Raw genomic sequence first — 18,228 nt, 5'->3', positions numbered from 1 at the left:
CCCCTAGCTCCACCCCAACCCGGGGATTTGCAAGAACGCTATCCTCAACGCCAATCTTCCAGTCAGGTTTAAACAGCTCTCCTCGCACCTGGAAGCACTGCGACGGAAGCTCCACCCGCTCCAGAAGAAGCTTGGTCATAACCGCCCCCTCCATCTGACTTGGCACGTCCTCCGAGAAGGCAGGAGGATGCGCCGCACGACCAGCATCCCCCTGTCGAGCGCCAAAAGGGACAACCCTCTTGGCGGAAGGCTCCGACTCCGAAGGAGAAGACCTAGCCGCCCCCTTTTCTCCGACCGCTCGACCAGAGGGGCTAGAAGGCACGGATGCCGGAAGCCTCGCTTGCGATCGGCCCAGCCATAAAATCAGAAGGGATCTTCTTGCGGCTCGCCGGACCCTTCGTCGACGCCTCAACCCCCTTCCCCCTACCAGCGTCACCGGAAGAAGACATACCTCCTGCGAAAAACAGGAGAACAACAACCGCTCAGAACAAAGGGAAACAGCAACAAAAAAAAGAAAAAAAGGGGGGGGGGGGCTCACCGCGATAGCTGGTGGAACTCTCCCCCGTTCCCTCGCCCATACAGCGGGCCCTCCTCTCCACAGCTCTCAGCAAACAGAGCCTCTTCAGTACCCTCTCCCATCTATACTCAGAAACGTCAATAGCCTCCCCAGAGGCGAGCTTCCCCAAGTCAAACTTGTTGTAATCAGACTCGTCGGGGAGGGACTTCCTTCGCCACTCAACGGAGCGCCTCCAAGAGCGAGGAAAGTCCCAGCCAACGTCCGATGGAGGAGTGATGAACACATACTCCTCCTTCCACTTTTTGATGGAAGAAGGCAAGTTCGCCGCAATTTTCACCTGAGGGCGCTGGGTCAAATATAACCAGTTGTCCTCCCCCTTCACCAACGGGCTAAGGGCAACGCAGGCCCGGAGCAGCGGAAGGGTAGGCTGAACCTTGTGGAGACACGCCTTGGCCACAAAGGCCAAGAGAGTGCGCCAACTATTAGGCGCCAGTTGGGAGGGGGCCACCCGGTAAAACTCAAGGGCCTCTACTATAATGTCCAAGAGCGGGAACCTAACCCCCGCCCAAAAAGCCTCCACGTAGAAAGCTACATCCTCCTCCGTGGTACCTTCACACACCCCCTCTGCAAAGGATGGAACCCTAATCCCGTAACCATCGGGAATGTGAAACTCCCTCCTAACCTTCTCCGCCGCCCCTTCTCCCAAGGTGTTCCTGAAACACGTCACCCGACCGGGACGAATAATGGCACCAGACCGGATGTCCCTAATCTCCGCCTCACGAGCAGAAGAAACTCGAGCAGGAGATTCCAAAGGAGCGGCCTCCACCGATGACCCAGAAGCCCGGAGCTATCTTTCAACTCCGTAGGCTGCTGTACGTCTCGAGAGTCGCCACCCCCTCCCTCCACAAACAATCGCCTCCTTTTTCTTGGCGGAGCCCTCTCCACTACTTCTACCGACTCAGAAGAAGGACTCTGAGGAACAGTCGTGACAGACATCGTAAACTATCAAATGTCGAATAAAATAAAAGACACAGAACTCACCGGAAGAAGGTTGGTGAAGAGCAATACGCAGAAAAATCACCGCGGAAGAAAACCCGTTTCACCCGAGGAAGACGAAGAAATAAGACAAAGAATGAAATCCCCAAAAAGGCTTTAAAAATGGCTAGGGTTTCGACACGCGTCGATTGATCTCCCTTCCTTTCTAATCCGATGGGACGCGCACACGTGGCGCCGATTGGGAAACTCAAGGGAACCGCCAAAAGTCGAAGCGCCATGCTGAAAAGACGTCGCTACCCCTACCGCTAAGTGACTTCCCCAGCAAGCCATCCCTAAATCCTCCCCACGTCCGATGGCAAAGGGCTCGGGACCCTTCACAAGGGCCCGGCATACAAATCCACAAGATGGAAAAGGCCACGTACGATGACAAAGAGCTCGGGACCCTTGACAAGGGCCCGGCATACAAATCCACAAGATGGAAAAGGCCACATACGATGGCAAAGGGCTCGGGACCCTTGACAAGGGCCCGGCATACGAATCCGCAAGATGGGAAATACCGTGTACAGCCAAGAAAGGCTCAGAGCAAGTCACTAGGGCCCGACCCACAATGCCGCCTGTAGACACCCCCATTTTGCTCCGCTTTAATCAACAAAGAAGTTAGTGTTTTGCTATCGGTTTTCTACCGTTTTCCATTTTCGTGTCTGTCTCTTACCTTTTCTCAATCTTTCTGATCATTTCCGCAATGTTCTTTATTTTTTTCTGCCAAGTGTTGAGAAGGGTTATTCAGAAGAATCCAAGCAAGAGAGAATTTTGACCCATTTGCTGGGCCCGCATTGAGCATTTGGATTAAATTTGGATCGAGCAAGTTGGCCCATGTAAGGAATATTCAAGTCATCTGTGGAGTTTACTATGGATATTAACGATCAAATTTTATAAGACGAATAAGTGTACCTAACATGGAATGGGGTTCCCTAAATTGAAACAAGTGGACCCGCCCAAAATTTCGATGAATGGATCTCATGGAAAATTCGGCCAAGGAATAGGCCTAGCATTTGGTTGTGGGATTTAAAATTGAGCGGCCCACTAAATATGCGTTGGACCCACCCAAAGTGATTCAATCTTATTCTTCTGGGTCCATATTTAAATCTAACGGAAAAGATTTATGGGGCACCAATTAAACAGTATGGAGTGATTTAAGAGGTGGTGTAACAGATCCACATTGCGGCCTATCAACTGGACGGCCAAGATCAGCTTGCGACAATGAATTAGAGGAGCACGAATCATTTATATGGCAGCCCATTGGAATGGATGGTTCGGATCATCCTATGACACCAATTGATGTTGCATTGTCCCTTCTCCTGTCAACTTTGGATACGAGCAATTGGAGCGTTTGGAATGTGCCGGGTCTGTCCGGAATCCATTAGCTCACTTCTCCTTTATTGGAGGGGAGGTCCTTTTGGAGAGATAGGAAAACTTTTCTGGGCCACCTTCCCCTACGCCATCGTATGGAATATTTTATGACGCCAATTGTATAGTGTTTCTCTCTCTCTCATTCTTTTTCCATTTTCCATGTAGGTCCCACTTGGAGTTTAAGAATTATATAAGATCTTTTAGCTTTCTATACTTAGTTGAATTAAGTTGGGAAGGGATTCACATAAAGGGGAATTTTGGGACAACCTCGAATAAGGTTGGCAACTCCTTCTCATTCTCAAATGATAAAAACGAAAGTTGCTATGTAGGAGTGGAACGATCCTAAAAAAAAAAAAGAAACAGGGAAAAGATAGAAATGTCTTTCATGCTCAATTTAGTATTTCCACCACCTCCCTCTATTTCCATAACAGCCATGTCTGTGATCGGCTTGGTATCTCTTAAAAACACTGGAGTCTCAGAAGTGAGGGGGAGTACCTTCAATATTCCAAGTTCTGGAATGTGTATTCTGGTCCCAAAATCTACTCAAAAATCTCAAGCAGGGTTGGGATGCTTTTCTGGTACACGCCTGCGTTTTTGCTGGGCTTTCTTCTTTTGGGTTTCTTCCTCAATTAGATGATGATCCTGGATTTACGTGTCTTCTAACCAGTTCTGCTCTCACTCTTCATCTCCTTAAGAGGGTTTTCGAGGCTCTGTTTTTGGCTGATCCCATGAGAAGGAGAGGAAGGGCTGTTGGTTTCTAGAAAAGGAGGAGAAGAAAACAGAGGTTTTTTTTTTTTGAAAGAAATCTGAGGCGATCCATCTCGATTTTTTCTTTCTTGCCCCATCTCTCCAAACAGAGCCGAAGTTCTCCATCTCTCCAGGCAGAGCCAAGCTTTCCATCTCTCTAAAAACAGAGTCTCGTTTCTGTCATAAGAAGAAGAAAAAAGAGAAAAAAACCGAGAGGAGGAGAAAACAGAGTATCGTTTTTTTTTAATATATCACCACCCATCTCTCTATCACTCGGTCTCTGTTTCGCACTCTCTACCTCTCTACCACTCTATTTCTCACTCTTTCTCACTCTTCATCTCTAGATCTCTGTCTCAATCTCAATCCGTCACTCACAACTCTCTCTTTCACTCTCATTCTCTATCTCTGTCTCTCGGATTCTCCATCCCTCTCATTCTCTATCTCTCTCACTCACACTATCTGTCTCTCGGATTCTCCATCCCTCTCATTCTCTATCTGTCTCTCTCATTCTCTCTATCTACTCTCAGTTATCTTTCTCTCTCAACTCTCTCTGTTATCACTCGCTCCCCACTGCAACTCTCACACTCAACGGAGCAGCGACTCTGCTGGGGAAGAAAAAGAAAATAAAAAAGAGAAAGAAAGAAAGGGAATCGGATCGCGTCGGCAAACTTTTTCAGATTCCTCGGCTCTCGGATTCGGCAAAGATCTTGAACAAAGGTAGGTGCACTATTCTCAGATTTTTCCAGAATTGTTCGGTATTCTTTTATATATTTTCGCATGGTTTTAGCATTTAATTGTATTTAATTCAATATTATATGGGTATGCTCAAAATCATGTTTTACATGAGTGTTTCAAGTCCGATTCGTCTCGAAATATAATACGCTGATCTATTTAAATAGAATAAAAGAACCATCGGATCGGATCGGACATTGGATCAAAGGATTTTGAGAATTTGAGTAAAGAATGGAATTTCATTTAAAACAATGACTGAGAAATTAAGAAATTGGAAAAAATAGCTATCTCAGGATGATCTATTTTTCGGAATATCAAAAATTTTATATGTTCATCACATCAGAACAATGTTAAAGGGCATTTTCCAAAGTCATAATTTTCTCGAAAATCATGTTTTAAAAATAGAAAACTCTTCAAAAACATCGTTTTGAAGAAGAAAAATGGAAAATATACCAAATAGGTTCTAAAATTAATGAAATTTCATGAAAAACTTATATGATACCGATATATTCTACCATGAATTTTTAATGATTTTAGGATTTTATTTGGTATATTATTTGATACTTTCTTTGGAAACAATCAGATTTTGTGAGATTTTTTATTAATATCAAATCATAATTAAAATTTTCAAAATTTTTACAGTAGTCTTATATTCCATATTTCATGCTTCTGTAAAGTTTTCAAGTCATTTGGAATTTGTTTCCTAAGAGATGTAGTATAAATTCATAATCTGGTCTGAAAATTCAAAAATCCGAAATTGATAGTAAATAATATCTAAAATTTATGAAAATCTCACAGGATATTATGTTTACTCATATCTTACTACTGTAGAAATTTCGATGAATTTAGATTTCTATTTCTAATATTTTTTGTGTTATTTTAACAATCTGGTCATATTGTTATTAAATCAAAAATTAATAGGAGCTTAATATAAAAATCTGTAAATTTTTTTCAGTAAGCTATATTCTTTCATATCTTGTTGCTGTAGAAATTTTAGTTTATTTCGAATTTGTTTGCAATAAGTTCACTTGTAAAATCACTCTGGTGATCTGAAATTGATAAAATCCATTAAAAATTGAAATTAATTAAAAATCATTATGAAAACTTCTAAAGAACCTTAAATTTATGTTACATGTTCACTCTTTAATCCAATGAAACAGAAATCTTAGGAGACTTAGATTTCCTTTGTAAAATGGCCATAGCATCCATAATCGTATCCCAATTGCAATCGATCCTTGACAATTTAAGTATTTAAAAGAAATCCTGAGAGATATGCCAGGCAATAAGGTGCTATAACTTAAGTATTAAATTGCACAAGGAAAGAGCGCACGATTCCCTTCCGTGGATGCTATTCGAGTCCGAAATTGGTGAACCATAGAGCCTTTGATATTTCTTAAATGTTTAGAAACCGAAAATCCTTGAAATCTAAAATTCATTAACTTCAAGAACTTGAATCAATTTATCGCATGTCTTTGGCACCGTTGGATGGCGGTTTCCATCGTAAGAACCATTAGAGCCCTATTTAGGAACACTTACGTCATGTCGTGTCCTAAGTTTTAGGGAGTCCTAGAGTTAGGAGTCCAGCCTCATCACGGACGTTTGCTATGGATAGCAACCGTGCCATAGGTCTAGTTATACTAGTCACCCAAATTTTTCCTAGGACAAGCCTAGTTACCTAGGATGTAGGTTAACCTGCATTAGTCTAAGGGACAACTTGCACTTAGATAAGATCATATAGCATCTTAGATGAAATTCTAGGGTAATAAAATCTTCAACTTGAATTAAATAACTTCTCTTAAAACTGTTGAAATAGTCAATCTAGTCTAGATCGGTGTCTTAGTTGAGTTAGGCATAAGTAGCTTAGCTTAGGTGCACCGAACTACGTCGACTCTGATCCCAGTGAGGCTTGGGTACGTAGGCAGGTTGGATGCTTGATGGCATACCAATCACGAGTCGGCTCCACAACAAATTGTGGGGTTTTGTATATTAATTTTCTTGTAAATTCTTAATTAAATCACTTAGGACTTTCCATGAAATTAGAATTTTAGGAGAACATCCACTTAGATTGAATTCAAACAAATTAAGAAATCAAGATACACATTTAGGATCTAAATTGAAATTAGATCATAGGATGCATGTCACATAGTTAGCACACTAACATAGAGTTAAATGAGCCATTTAAAAGAAATTCAAAAGAGTTAACTTTTGGAATTAAAGACCGATTATCGGGCAGGAATTGTGCATGTGGTGGATAACTCCCCATACCTTCCATTCTTGTAACCAGGTAACGGATCTTCTTAACTTCGGCGAAGATCGGTGTCGATTACAATTCCAATCGCCTTTAACCTTGGTGGCAATCCTCACCACGGAGAGTGGGCTCCGCTTCTCCGAACACTCGCCCGAATACATTGTTCTTGATAAAGAAAGAAAGAACAAAGAATCCCTCTCAAGGGTTTACAAACTTTGTAGAAGATGTACAAATTTGAGCCTAATGATCCAAATCCTAAATCTAGAGGATGAAAGGCATAAACAAGCTTGATTCACTCTTAAGATATTCCAATAGGATTTTAGAGTGTTAGGAATGATAATTGGGAAGTTTAGATATATATATATATATATATATATAGAAAAACTCAAATATGACCATTTGAGGGGCATAGTCGTAATTCTGGAAAAGTCCCAACGGCTATATTTTTCTTCCTAAAATAGTGGTCTCGGAGTTCCGAGAAATTCCTCGGAGTTCCGAGAATTTATCTCGGAGTTCCGGGAATACAAACAGAAGTTGGAAAAAAGCTACTAGACCAAATCTCGGAGCTCCGAGAATTCTCTCGGAGTTCCGAGAAGCCTATATGCAGCAGATTTTCAATTCTGTTTATTGGGCTTCCAACTCTACACCAAGCTGGGATTGTTATGAGGGTTCCAAAGTGTTGGAACACCACAAGGACAATCTCTTAAACATTTAGGGGTGTGTGTTATTACTTTATTTATGCCTCTAAACACCTAAACTAGGATTGGATCTTATACATTCTAAAATGACTTCGATCTTCAATTGCAAATCTTCAAGTCTTCATTCGTCTTGGATCTCCGATGTGTTTGGCCTTCCTAATGTGGTCCAATGAGAGCTTCTTGGTCTCAATCCAACCAATCTTGTCTTAACACCATTATGATCTACAACTTAGACATACAAACACATTAGTGATCTAAATCACTTGTGTATTAGAATTATCAAAATAAGATGGGAATGCCAAGGTGGGAACCATTGGGCTTACAATCTCCCCCTTTTTTATGATGACAAGCACAAGAGATTTTCCAATAAAAGCATGCATATATTTCCTTACACTAGATTTCTCTCCCCCTTTGGCATCTATCAAAAAGATGGGGTAAAAGAAAATCAAGGGGATGAAATTTTACAAATTTTAAGCTCCCCCTTTTTCAAGGAAAAAGACAAACATAGAACTCCCCCTATTGGGAAAACAAATTCAATACAAGAGGGGAATTTTAAAATTCAAAGATAAAGATATTCAATTTTCAGTGTAAGCCCCTAATCTAAGCACATATGAATAGAATCATATGGGGGCTTTGGGAACCCAAGCTTTCTTGGTTCCACCACAATCCCTAATTTTAGATGCACATTGGAATTGGTAATGACCATTGATTCCACAATAATGGCATCTAACATGAGGGTTAGATAGACTAGTCCTATCATAAAGTGCATAATTAGGTCTATGACTAGCCTTATTCAAGATTATGTCAATAATTTTATCACCATTTAGGAATCCATGGAGATATAATCTTAACCTTTCATTTTCAATATGAAGATGGGTTATTTGATTTAGAAAATCATTAGTTTCATCTTCATAAGATTTGGAAGAGCTTGCCACATTTTGGAGTTTACCAATTTGGCAAGATTTCTCATCCAAACAACTCTTAAGGGTTTCAATCTCAAGTTTAAAATTTTCAATTTTTACTTTAGCTTGAGATATGGAAGAAGAAGACACAGCTAAAGGTATAGTATCAGTACATGAAAGTAAGAAAACACAGCAAAACATACAACATAAATCAATTCTAAACATAACTGGATAAAATGATTCCTAAAACTCTAATGCATTGACTCGGACCAAGATGGCCGTCCATCTCAACTGCTCTACGTATCCCGGCCTCGGGAAGAATTGGAGTCAACGTAGTTCGTGTAGACACCCCCATTTTGCTCTGCCTTAATCGATAAAGAAATTAGTATTTTTCTATCGGTTTTCCAATGTCTTTCCTTTCCGTGTCCGTCTGTTACATTTCTAAATATTTTGGTCGTTTTCGTCGTGTTTTGCATGTTCCCGCTAAGTGATTGAGAAGGGTTGTTCGGAAGAATCCCAAACAAGAGAGAACTTGGACCCGTCAGTAGGCCCGCATTGAACATTTGTTTAAATTCAGATCAATCAGGAGGCCCGCATATGGTTTTAATGAAAAATGAGTTTTGAGCCTGCTCCGATCTAATGAATGAAGATGCCCATCAAGGGAGCGGTCAGGATCTCAGAGACGTTGTTTTAACAACCAATGTTGTTACAATCATCAAGTTAAGTTATTCGGATAAGCCTACAGAAATGATTTAGAGGGGCGCAACCAATCTACATTATGTTGCATCAAATGAACAGTTCAGACCATTCTATGGAAGTGATTTGGGGCGCGCAATCTATTTGGGCCGTGACCCATAAATCGGACGGCTGAGATCATCCAATGGAAATATTTTGGGATGCAATTTATGTGGGCCCATCAAATGAACGGTTTTGATCATCTAACTGAAATGGGTATGTAAACTGGAATGGGCGTGCGTGGGAGAAAAAGTGGCCCACTAATGTTTAAAATCGCAATTTTGGAAGAGAGACATGTTCGACCAAATTTAAGTGGGGCCTCTCATTGTTTCATTCAATGTGGCTTATTAAATGGACGATCCAGATCATTTTACACCAATGACTTGAGAGCACAACTAATCTACATCGCGGCATGCCAAACGTACGGTGGGGATCAGCTTGCAGTGAAGACCGCATTTCCATTGGTTCATCCCTCCATATTAGAAAATAGTTCACGTAAGAGATTTTTCTTATATATATATATATATATATATATATATATATATATATATATAGCCATTTTTGTTAACAGGTCATGATCGTTAACTCTCTCTGCTATATGTATTTAGTTTTGGAAATGTTTGGCTTTGATTAGAAACAGTATTCGACAGCCTTCTTTCTTGGGAAATCAATTCTTAAATTCTGCTTCCTGATTAGAGAGCAATAAGGTTAAGAGGGGCAAGGTAGATCTCTCGAAGGATTTTTCTTTTTTTTTAGTAACCCACGTTTAAAAAAGGGAAGAGAAAACTTTCTCAAAGGAAAAGGGTGAGAATCGGTTTAAAAAAAAGTGTGGAGAGAAAAAGAGAAGAGGACAATTCCAGAACAGTGATCTCCTTGGTAAGAAGAGTTAAAGAGAAATAAGGGAGGAAGGATAGCTCATCATCGTTCTGCTCTCTCTCCATCGATTGGTTTCCATCCCAACAGCAGCACCCCTCTGTTTCTACGTTTTTTTATCTTCCCCATCATCCCCTCTGTCATCCCACGGTTTCTTCCCTTCCTCATCACTCTCAACAGAGCAGGATTCTCATCTCTCTCTCTCTTTCGGTTTCCCTCTCATCTCACACACCCATTTACCACTCTCATCTCTTATATTTGTTTGGAAAAACAAAAAAAAACAGCAAAGAAAAAAAAATAGAGTATCGGTTTTCACCGATACTCTGTTTCTTTCTCTCTCTCTCTCTCTCTCTCTCTCTCTCTCTCTCTCTCTCTCTCTCTCTCTCTCTACCCCTCTCCATCACTCTCTCCCTCCATATCCCTCTCCATCATTCTCTCCCTCCATATCCCTCTCCATCACTCTCTCTCTGTGTGTATCTCTGTATCTCGCTCTCATCTCTCTGATACTCTCTCTCAATCTCTCTCTGTCTCCACCACTCTCTCCCACTCTCTTGGCTTCTCTCTGCCGCCTCCTCACCTTCAACCTCCCTACTCTCTCACCTATCTCACCCGCACTCTCTCGAACAGAAAGGAAGAAAAACAGAGCATCTGTTTTTTTCTTCATCCTCTCGCTACTCACACTCTCTGTGTCACTCAAACTCTCCTTATCTCTCTCTGCGTTTTACTCTCCCTCTCTCTCCCTCTCTGGTACGATTCTTTCAGCAACCCTCTCTCTCATTCTCTATATCCCACACTCAACAGAGGAACGGCATTTATACACTAAAAAAAACATAAAACAAAGAAAAAAGAAGAAGAAGGAAGCAGAGCGGATCGAGTGGCGGCGGGATTTTCGGATTTTTCGGCTTTTTGATTCGGCGAGGAACTCTATCACAGGTCGGTACCCTATTCTCGGATTTTTCCCGAATCATCTGGTATTTTTTATGTATTTTGCATGGTTTTTAGCATTTAAATGATTTTAACTCAATATTAAAAGTGTGTGCTTAAAATCATGATCTGCATGGGTGTTTCAATTCCGTTTCGTCCCAAAATTTAATACAATGATCTACTTAAATAGACTAAAATAACTATCGGATCGGATCGGACATTGGATCGAAGGTTTTTTAGAATTTGAGTGAAGAGTGGAATTTTATTTAAAATAATGGCTGAGTAATTACAAAATTCAAAAAAATAGCCATCTCAGGATGATCTATTTTTTGGAATTTTAAATTTTTCTTGTGTTCATCATATCAGAACAAGATTAAAGGACGTTCTCGAAAATCGTGTTTTAAAAATAGAAAACTCTTTAAAAATATCTTTTCAACGAAGAAAACTAAATTATATACCAAACGGATTCGAAAATTAATGAAATTTCGTGGGAAAATAATATGATACTGGTACATTCTACCATGAATTTTTGAGAATATTTGGAATTGGGTTGGTATATTATTTTATGCTTTCTTTGAAAATTATCAGATTTTGGGAGAATTTTTACAGACATCAGATCACAGATAAAATTCTCAAAAGTTTTACAGTAGTCTTATATTCCATATCTCTAGTTTCTGTAAACTTTTCAAGTGATTTAGATCTTATTTCATATGGGATGTAGTGTTAATTTATAATCTGGCCTGAAAATTGCAAAATCCAAAACTGGTAGTAAATAGTTTCCAAAATTCATGAAAATCTCGCAGCATACTATTTTTACTTATATTTTACTACTGTAGAAATTTCATTGAATTTAGATTTCTATTTCTAGTAGTTTCTGTGTTATTTTTGCAATCTGGTCTTATTGTTGTTAAATCAAAATTAAATATGAGCTTAATGTAAAAATATGCAAAATTCATCCAGTAAGCTCCATGCATTCCCATATTGATGCTGTAGAAATTTCGATTCATTTCGAATTCGTTTGCAATAATTTCACTTGTAAAATCACTCACATGTTTAAAATTGATAAATTCCATTGAAAATTCGAAATTAATAAAAAATCATTATCAAAATTTCTAAAGAACCTTAAATTTTTGTCACATATTAATTCCTTAATCTATTGAAACAGAAATCTTAGGATCATTAGATTTCCCTGGAAAAATGACCAGTGCATCCATAATCGTATCCCAATTGCAACCGATCTTTGACAATTTGAATATTTAAGCTATAGCATGTTGTTGGCTCCGAGGTTACTGTCCACGGAAATCCTGAGATATGCCAGGCAATAAGATGCTATAACCTAAGTATTAAATTGCACAAGTGAAGAGCGCATGATTCCCTTCCTTGGATGTTGTTCTAGGCCGAAATTGGTGAACCCTAGAGCCATTGGTAATCCTTAAATGTCCAGAAACTGAAAAATCCTTGAAATCTGACATTCATTAACTTCAAGAACTGAAATCGATTCATCTCGTGTCTCTCGGAACCGTTGGGTTACGGTTTCCGTCATAAGAACCATTAGAGCCCAATTTAGGAACACTGGTGTCGGGTCGTGTCCTAGGTTTTAGGGAGTCTTAGGTTTTAGGGAGTCCTAGAGTTAGGAGTCCAGCCTCATCACATACGTTTGCTATAGATAGCAACCGTGTTATAGGTCTAGTTACACTAGTCACCCAATCTTTCCCTAGGACAAGCCTAGCTAACTAGGATGTAGGTTAACCTGCATTAGTCTAAGGAACAACTTGCATTTAGATAAGAATCATATAGCATCTTAGATGAAATCCTAGGATAATAAAATCCACAACTTGAATTAAATAACTCCTCTAAAAACTGTTGAAACAGTCAAATCAGTCTAGATCGGTGTCTTAGTTGAGTTAGGCATAAGTAGCTTAGCTTAGGTGCACCGAACTACGTCGACTCTGATCCCAGTGAGGCTTGGGTACGTAGGCAGCTTGGATGTCTGATGGCATACCAACCGCGAGTTGGCTCCACAACAAATTGTTGGATTTTGTATATTAATTTTCTTGTAAATGCTTAATTAAATCACATAGGACTTTCCATGAAATTAGAATCTTAGGAGAACTTGCACCTAGATTGAATTCAAACAAATTAAGGAATCAAGATACGCATTTAGGATCCATAATGAAATTAGATCATAGGATGCATGTCACTTAGTTCGCACATTAACAGAGAGTTGAATGAGCCATTTAAAATGAATTTAAAAGAGTTAACTTTTGGAATCGAAGACCGATTATCGGGCAGGAATGGTGCCTGTGGTGGATAACTCCCCATACCTTCCATTCTTGTAACCAGGTAGCGAGTCTAGATTTCTGGTTAATTATGGGTCCTAGATCCCACATCTAGGTGGCGACTATGTCAGTCTCTTTTGTGTGGAATTCAGATTGCCTTAGTGATCCCAAGTTCACATAAAAGATGAATTAAAATCAATAATAAAAATGCACACGCCAATCGCGTGGGTACGAGAGACCAAGAGAAGTGCGTGGCGGCTCGCGCCCCACCCCTCTCACGGGATCGGGTCCCACAGTTCGATGCCCTATTCTAAACTACGATGTCTAACCATCTAGAACCACTATCCTAGACTCGATTCCACTAGATTCGACTGATTTTTAAAGCTCTTTGTACGATTGCTTAAATTCAGGTGAATTGTAATTTTTAGGACTCTCTATATGCCCTAACTAATGCAAGTTGATTAGCCTTAAGCTAATGCAGGTGGGCCCTACATCCTATGTGTAACTAGGCTGTACAACCTAAAGAAAACCATGGGCTGACTATATGCTTCCTAGTCTAGCCATCGGTTCGACTAAGTGTCTAACCGATCAACTTGAGGCCTCCTAACTCTAGGGACACTCACACGACAGGACACACCATATCAATACAAATCAGGACAGACTCCTAACTCTAAAACACCCCAAACAGCTAAGACAGACTCCTAACTCTAGGGGAAGATTTTGAAGAATTTTTATATTTTTTGAAGATTTGAAATGTTTATTTTTAAAGGTTTGGCTGGACTTGGGATATGAATCCCAAGCTGTACTACGTACCCTGTTGAAAGGGATCAAGCCAACATAGTTCGGAACAGTCTTTCCTAACTACTCTCCTAATGACTCGAGATTTTTGAGATTTTTGATTTTTCAAGTGTTTTTGACTCAAGAGGACAAATTCCTATCATCATAAGAGTATGACAGACTCCTGAATATCCCGCAAAGGTTGGACAGCATCCTATGTTTTGCGGGGGGAATGAACAGAATAACAACTCTGCAAGGGTTGGACAGCATGCTATACCTTGCAAGAGTGGATAAAATCACATGATTCGATGAGAGGTTGGATAGAATCCTAACCCCTATGATGATAGGACAGACTCTTGAAAGACGGAAGGACTGACTCTCTAGCTAAGGACAGACTCTTATGCTAAAGACTGACACTGAAATTAGGAATTCTAAGAAGGATGTGCTAATGAGACAAGGAATGTCTCTTAAAAAAGATGGAGGACATCTATGACCAATGAGACAAAACCTGTCTCCAAAGGGTTTGAATTTTACCACATGAGACATAGCATGTCTCCCTGAGGATAAACTTTCCTACGAGACAAAGCATGTCTCTCTAAAAGGGTGATAACCACTAGGATAAATGAGACACGGCCTGTCTCCTAAGAAGGGCTCTAGATAGCTCTTTCATTGCCCTTGCAATGAATGGGTTTCTAATGTCTAGGGGATACTTTCTTCAAAAGATAGCTCTTTCATTGCTCTAGATAGCTCTTCTTCAAAAGTAACTTATCGTAGCTCTTTTTTTTTAAAGAAGAACTACAACAACACAAATACATCCTAATATTCTCATTACATCTATCAGTAAATAACTAAGGAAAGATTTCCCCAAATTTTATGAGTTAAGCATATGCATTCTTCCCTAAAACAAAACCATCACATTACTGAATCATATTATATGCTGAAAACATAGAACCAACAGCTCTTTACATCCCATATACTTATCTAGAAGTAAGTATCTTACTCATATACATCTCAAGTAAAACTAAGTGCTAAAATACTAGGAAGAATACTATACATGAATTTTCTTGAAGCATATTAGCAAGGGCCAACCTCAAAGCAGAGTATACCAAAAGTAATGTCCTTCATAAATTTTCTCTAGGTAAAACAGCAAAGAGTAACCTCTAAACAGATAAGCAATAATTAAAGAATAATTGCTTTTTAAAAAAATTTAAGAACAGATAGACGTTTTCAACTAGTATTTTATAATGACAATGCAATTTCCAACACACAATAGCAACAATGAGAAAAACACTTAAATCTGAACACAAAAGACCTTTTACTGAACAATATCTCAATATGAATTGCTTTCTTTTTTTATGAGCCTATCTCTAAGGAACCAAGAAATCTCAATCACAAGATGAAAAAGAAACTCAAAATAAAATAAAAAAAAATTAAACGAATCTGAACGAAACTCATATGGCTTACCTGAATTAGGTCCAATTAATTCCAGAATTACCTCGAGGAAAATAAGCTTTGGTTAAAAAATCATCCTTCCTCTTCTTCTACTTTCGATTTGTATGCTTAGATCAACCTTGGATCTTTGCTGAGAGAATCAGATCCTATCAGAGCTTGCAAACCTTCTTTCCTTCTTACACTTAACGAACTTTGCTTGAACCAAATGCACAGACTCGTCGGAGCTTGGAATCTCGTCGGAGCTTGGCCGGTGAGAAGAAATTTTGATCGGAAGAAATGAACACAAAGGTAGGGTTTCAAGTCTAAAAAAATCAAAAATTTTAAGGCTTCTAAAACAGATCTGAGAAATAAAAAATAATGAGATGAACAAAAATAGAAACGGGGAAAAGATTACTGATCGGAATTTGGTTGGAATCTGGTTAAGTTTGCCTGAGAAGATGAAATTCCGATCGGAAAATGTAAGAAAAGGGGTTTCGGTTTTGCAGATCTACTCTCTCTCTCTCTCTCTCAAACTCTTAGATCTCTCACATATATCTCTCTTCTCTGTTTAATCGTTCCTCAATTTCTCAAATCTGCTTAGATCTAAGGCAAGATAACAAGTTGAAATCGACCGGCCGAAGCTCCGACGAGGTCACCGGGGAAGATGATCGGAACAAAGGGAAAATGAACCAAATCTATTTCCTCTCTCCTAAAATCAAGAGTTCTCTCTCTAAAATCAATTTACAAAACTATGATTCTCTTAAAAAATCTTCAGATCTGATGAGGATCGAAGTTTTAAAGAAACTCAAAGAAGTGATGATGAAACAACTTAGAAATGGAGGAAAAGAGTGAAGAAGAAGCTAAAAATATGACTTACCGGAGGAATAGTCGGATTCCGATGAAAACTTACCGGAGAAGAAGAAGAAAGAAGGATTACGGTTAGGGTTTTAGCTGAAATCTGCCCTTCCTCTCTCTCTGTGTGAATTTTTCTCCTTTTCTTTTTTTTTAAAAATGATAGTTGAAACACATATTTATAGGAAAGGAGGAAATTGATAGCAGCACTATTGTTTGATGAACGCGCGGTTTACGCGAGAAAAATTATGAGCGCACGTACGGATTGTGTCCCATTCGGATCAAGATCTGTACCGCTCAGGATAAATTCACCCCCCTTTTTTGGCTTTGCACCGCGACACTATCTCGGCTCGTTTGCTAGGCAAACGCGCTCGGATTTCAATGAAATTTTACGGGGAGCTTGGTAGGGCCCTAAACTAGCTTGGGATGAAATTTGGGACATTAAGTGATTAATTTGGTTTGGTTTTTGCTCAAACATGGGAGGCTCAAGGTACATTCAAAATGGGGTGTCTACACCCACTCCACTCACTTAGGTGGTATGCGGTCTTACGATGCGGGGTAGTGAAATATCGTAAGAGAGGGTACCCGCCATCGGCGAGGTAAAACTTTCCTACAAATAAAAAAAGATTCTATATCAACAACTAGTAATAAGTGGGAACTTGTTTACTAGAATGTAACTATGTCATATACAATGTACCTGGAATAAGTGGAATCTTGTCAGCCCTTGTTAATGCATTCGCTAACACTCTCGAGTCGGAAGTCGAACCCTCCCATCCGGCTAGGATATACGTGAATATTAAGTCAAAGTCACAGGCCGCCAAAACATTTTGAGCTATAAAATGCTTACGACAAAAGTAGGCAGGTTTGTCTTCAATACGTACTTTAGCACGTATGTATGTCCCGTCTATTGCACCGATGCAATCCTTGAAATATGGCATCCACCTTGGATTCCCCTCAATCTGCGATGGTGTCTCACCTGTCGGTGGTTTGATGAAGAAATCTTGCATACCCAAAATTGCCTTTAGTACTTTGTTGAAATACGTCGAAACAGTTGCCCCTGAACGTCTAGCACATGGTCTAATAGTCCTAACCCTCTGATTATGTGCCACAATATGCAAGAAGATGGCAACTTGCTCCTCCACCTTACAATGGATTGTATCTTGTAGGGTTCCCGCCCATTTAAATATTTCAACAAATTGACGAAAGCAGCTGACGTTCATCCGTAGCAAGTTATGACAATGTTCATCTGAATCGATGACAAAAGAAATGAACGTACGACGCGTTAAGTAATTGCTTTCATAGGGAGCTCTGAGAAGATACTTTTCGTAGTACTCTTTCCAAAGTACTAACATAGCAGCAGCACCAGCCATTAGTAGTGCGACTGCTTGCCCAACTGTGGACCCCGATCCGAGAGAGAGATGGCGGGGGACGTGCCCCACGCGCTAACAGTCTCAGGATCATCCACGTGAATGGAGAGCTCTACCAAGGAACTCTCGAAAGAAGTGCCCCTCACAGCATGAGTGGCGATACAAAGGTGAGATACCTCTCGATTCGGGGACTAGCCCAGATTCGAGGCGTACCTTAAACAAAGAAGAGTCGCCATCCAAGGAAGTGGGCCAAGGATCCCATACTATGCTCTGTTGCAACGGATAACCAGAGATTATAAAAAGAGGGTTCGTGCCTGGTTGCGAATTTGGAAGGTCTAAAGAGCACCTCATCCGCCCAAGTGTAAACACCTGGTCTCTTATGCCATTTATTATTGATTTTGAAGAGTTTTGGGCAAAAGTCATATGAAATGGGAACGAAATATCTCCGAGAAGACGTCTACCTAATCATGCATGTCTCGGAGACGATTAATGAACACACTTAAAAAGAAATAAAATAAGTGTCACCTAAAAGTAGCTAGGTTATGAATGCCATACCTAATTGATGTCTAAGTTCTAATGGACATACACATGCAAGCTACAGCTAAAGGTATAGTATCAGTACAAGAAAGTAAGAAAACACATCAAAACATAAAACATAAATCAATCCTATATATGACAGGACAAGACAAATCCTAACTCTAATGCGACTTGACTCGGACCAAGATGGTCGTCCATCCCAG

At 39.9% G+C, this 18,228-nt stretch overlaps 1 protein-coding gene across 1 annotated transcript; it reads right to left on the bottom strand.

The window, feature by feature from the left end:
* Positions 1 to 311: 311 nt before the first annotated feature.
* On the bottom strand, positions 312 to 17,491 carry LOC143891149 (uncharacterized). The gene is made up of 3 exons (XM_077395787.1): positions 16,819 to 17,491; positions 16,651 to 16,731; positions 312 to 454 (listed from the first exon to the last, which is right to left on the bottom strand). The coding sequence occupies exons 1-3, from the start codon at positions 17,489 to 17,491 to the stop codon at positions 312 to 314; spliced, it is 897 nt and encodes a 298-aa protein (XP_077251902.1).
* Positions 17,492 to 18,228: the final 737 nt, after the last annotated feature.

This window comes from Tasmannia lanceolata, unplaced genomic scaffold (genome assembly GCF_043159265.1).
Source record: "Tasmannia lanceolata isolate RefF3 unplaced genomic scaffold, GAP_Taslan_0.1 ptg000013l, whole genome shotgun sequence".
Taxonomy (NCBI): Eukaryota; Viridiplantae; Streptophyta; class Magnoliopsida; order Canellales; family Winteraceae; genus Tasmannia; species Tasmannia lanceolata.
Note: the sequence above shows the minus strand (reverse complement) of the source record. Positions and strands in the feature narration are given on the sequence as shown.

Excerpts from the sequence above, each read along its gene's own strand:
- LOC143891149 (XM_077395787.1), bottom strand. The coding sequence starts at position 17,491 with ATGGCTGGTGCTGCTGCTATGTTAGTACTTTGGAAAGAGTACTACGAA. Across the intron at positions 16,732-16,818 it reads CAAGATTCCACTTATTCCAG|GAAAGTTTTACCTCGCCGAT; the intron begins GTACATTGTATA and ends TTTTATTTGTAG. Across the intron at positions 455-16,650 it reads TAAGACCGCATACCACCTAA|GAGGTATGTCTTCTTCCGGT; the intron begins GTGAGTGGAGTG and ends TGTTTTTCGCAG.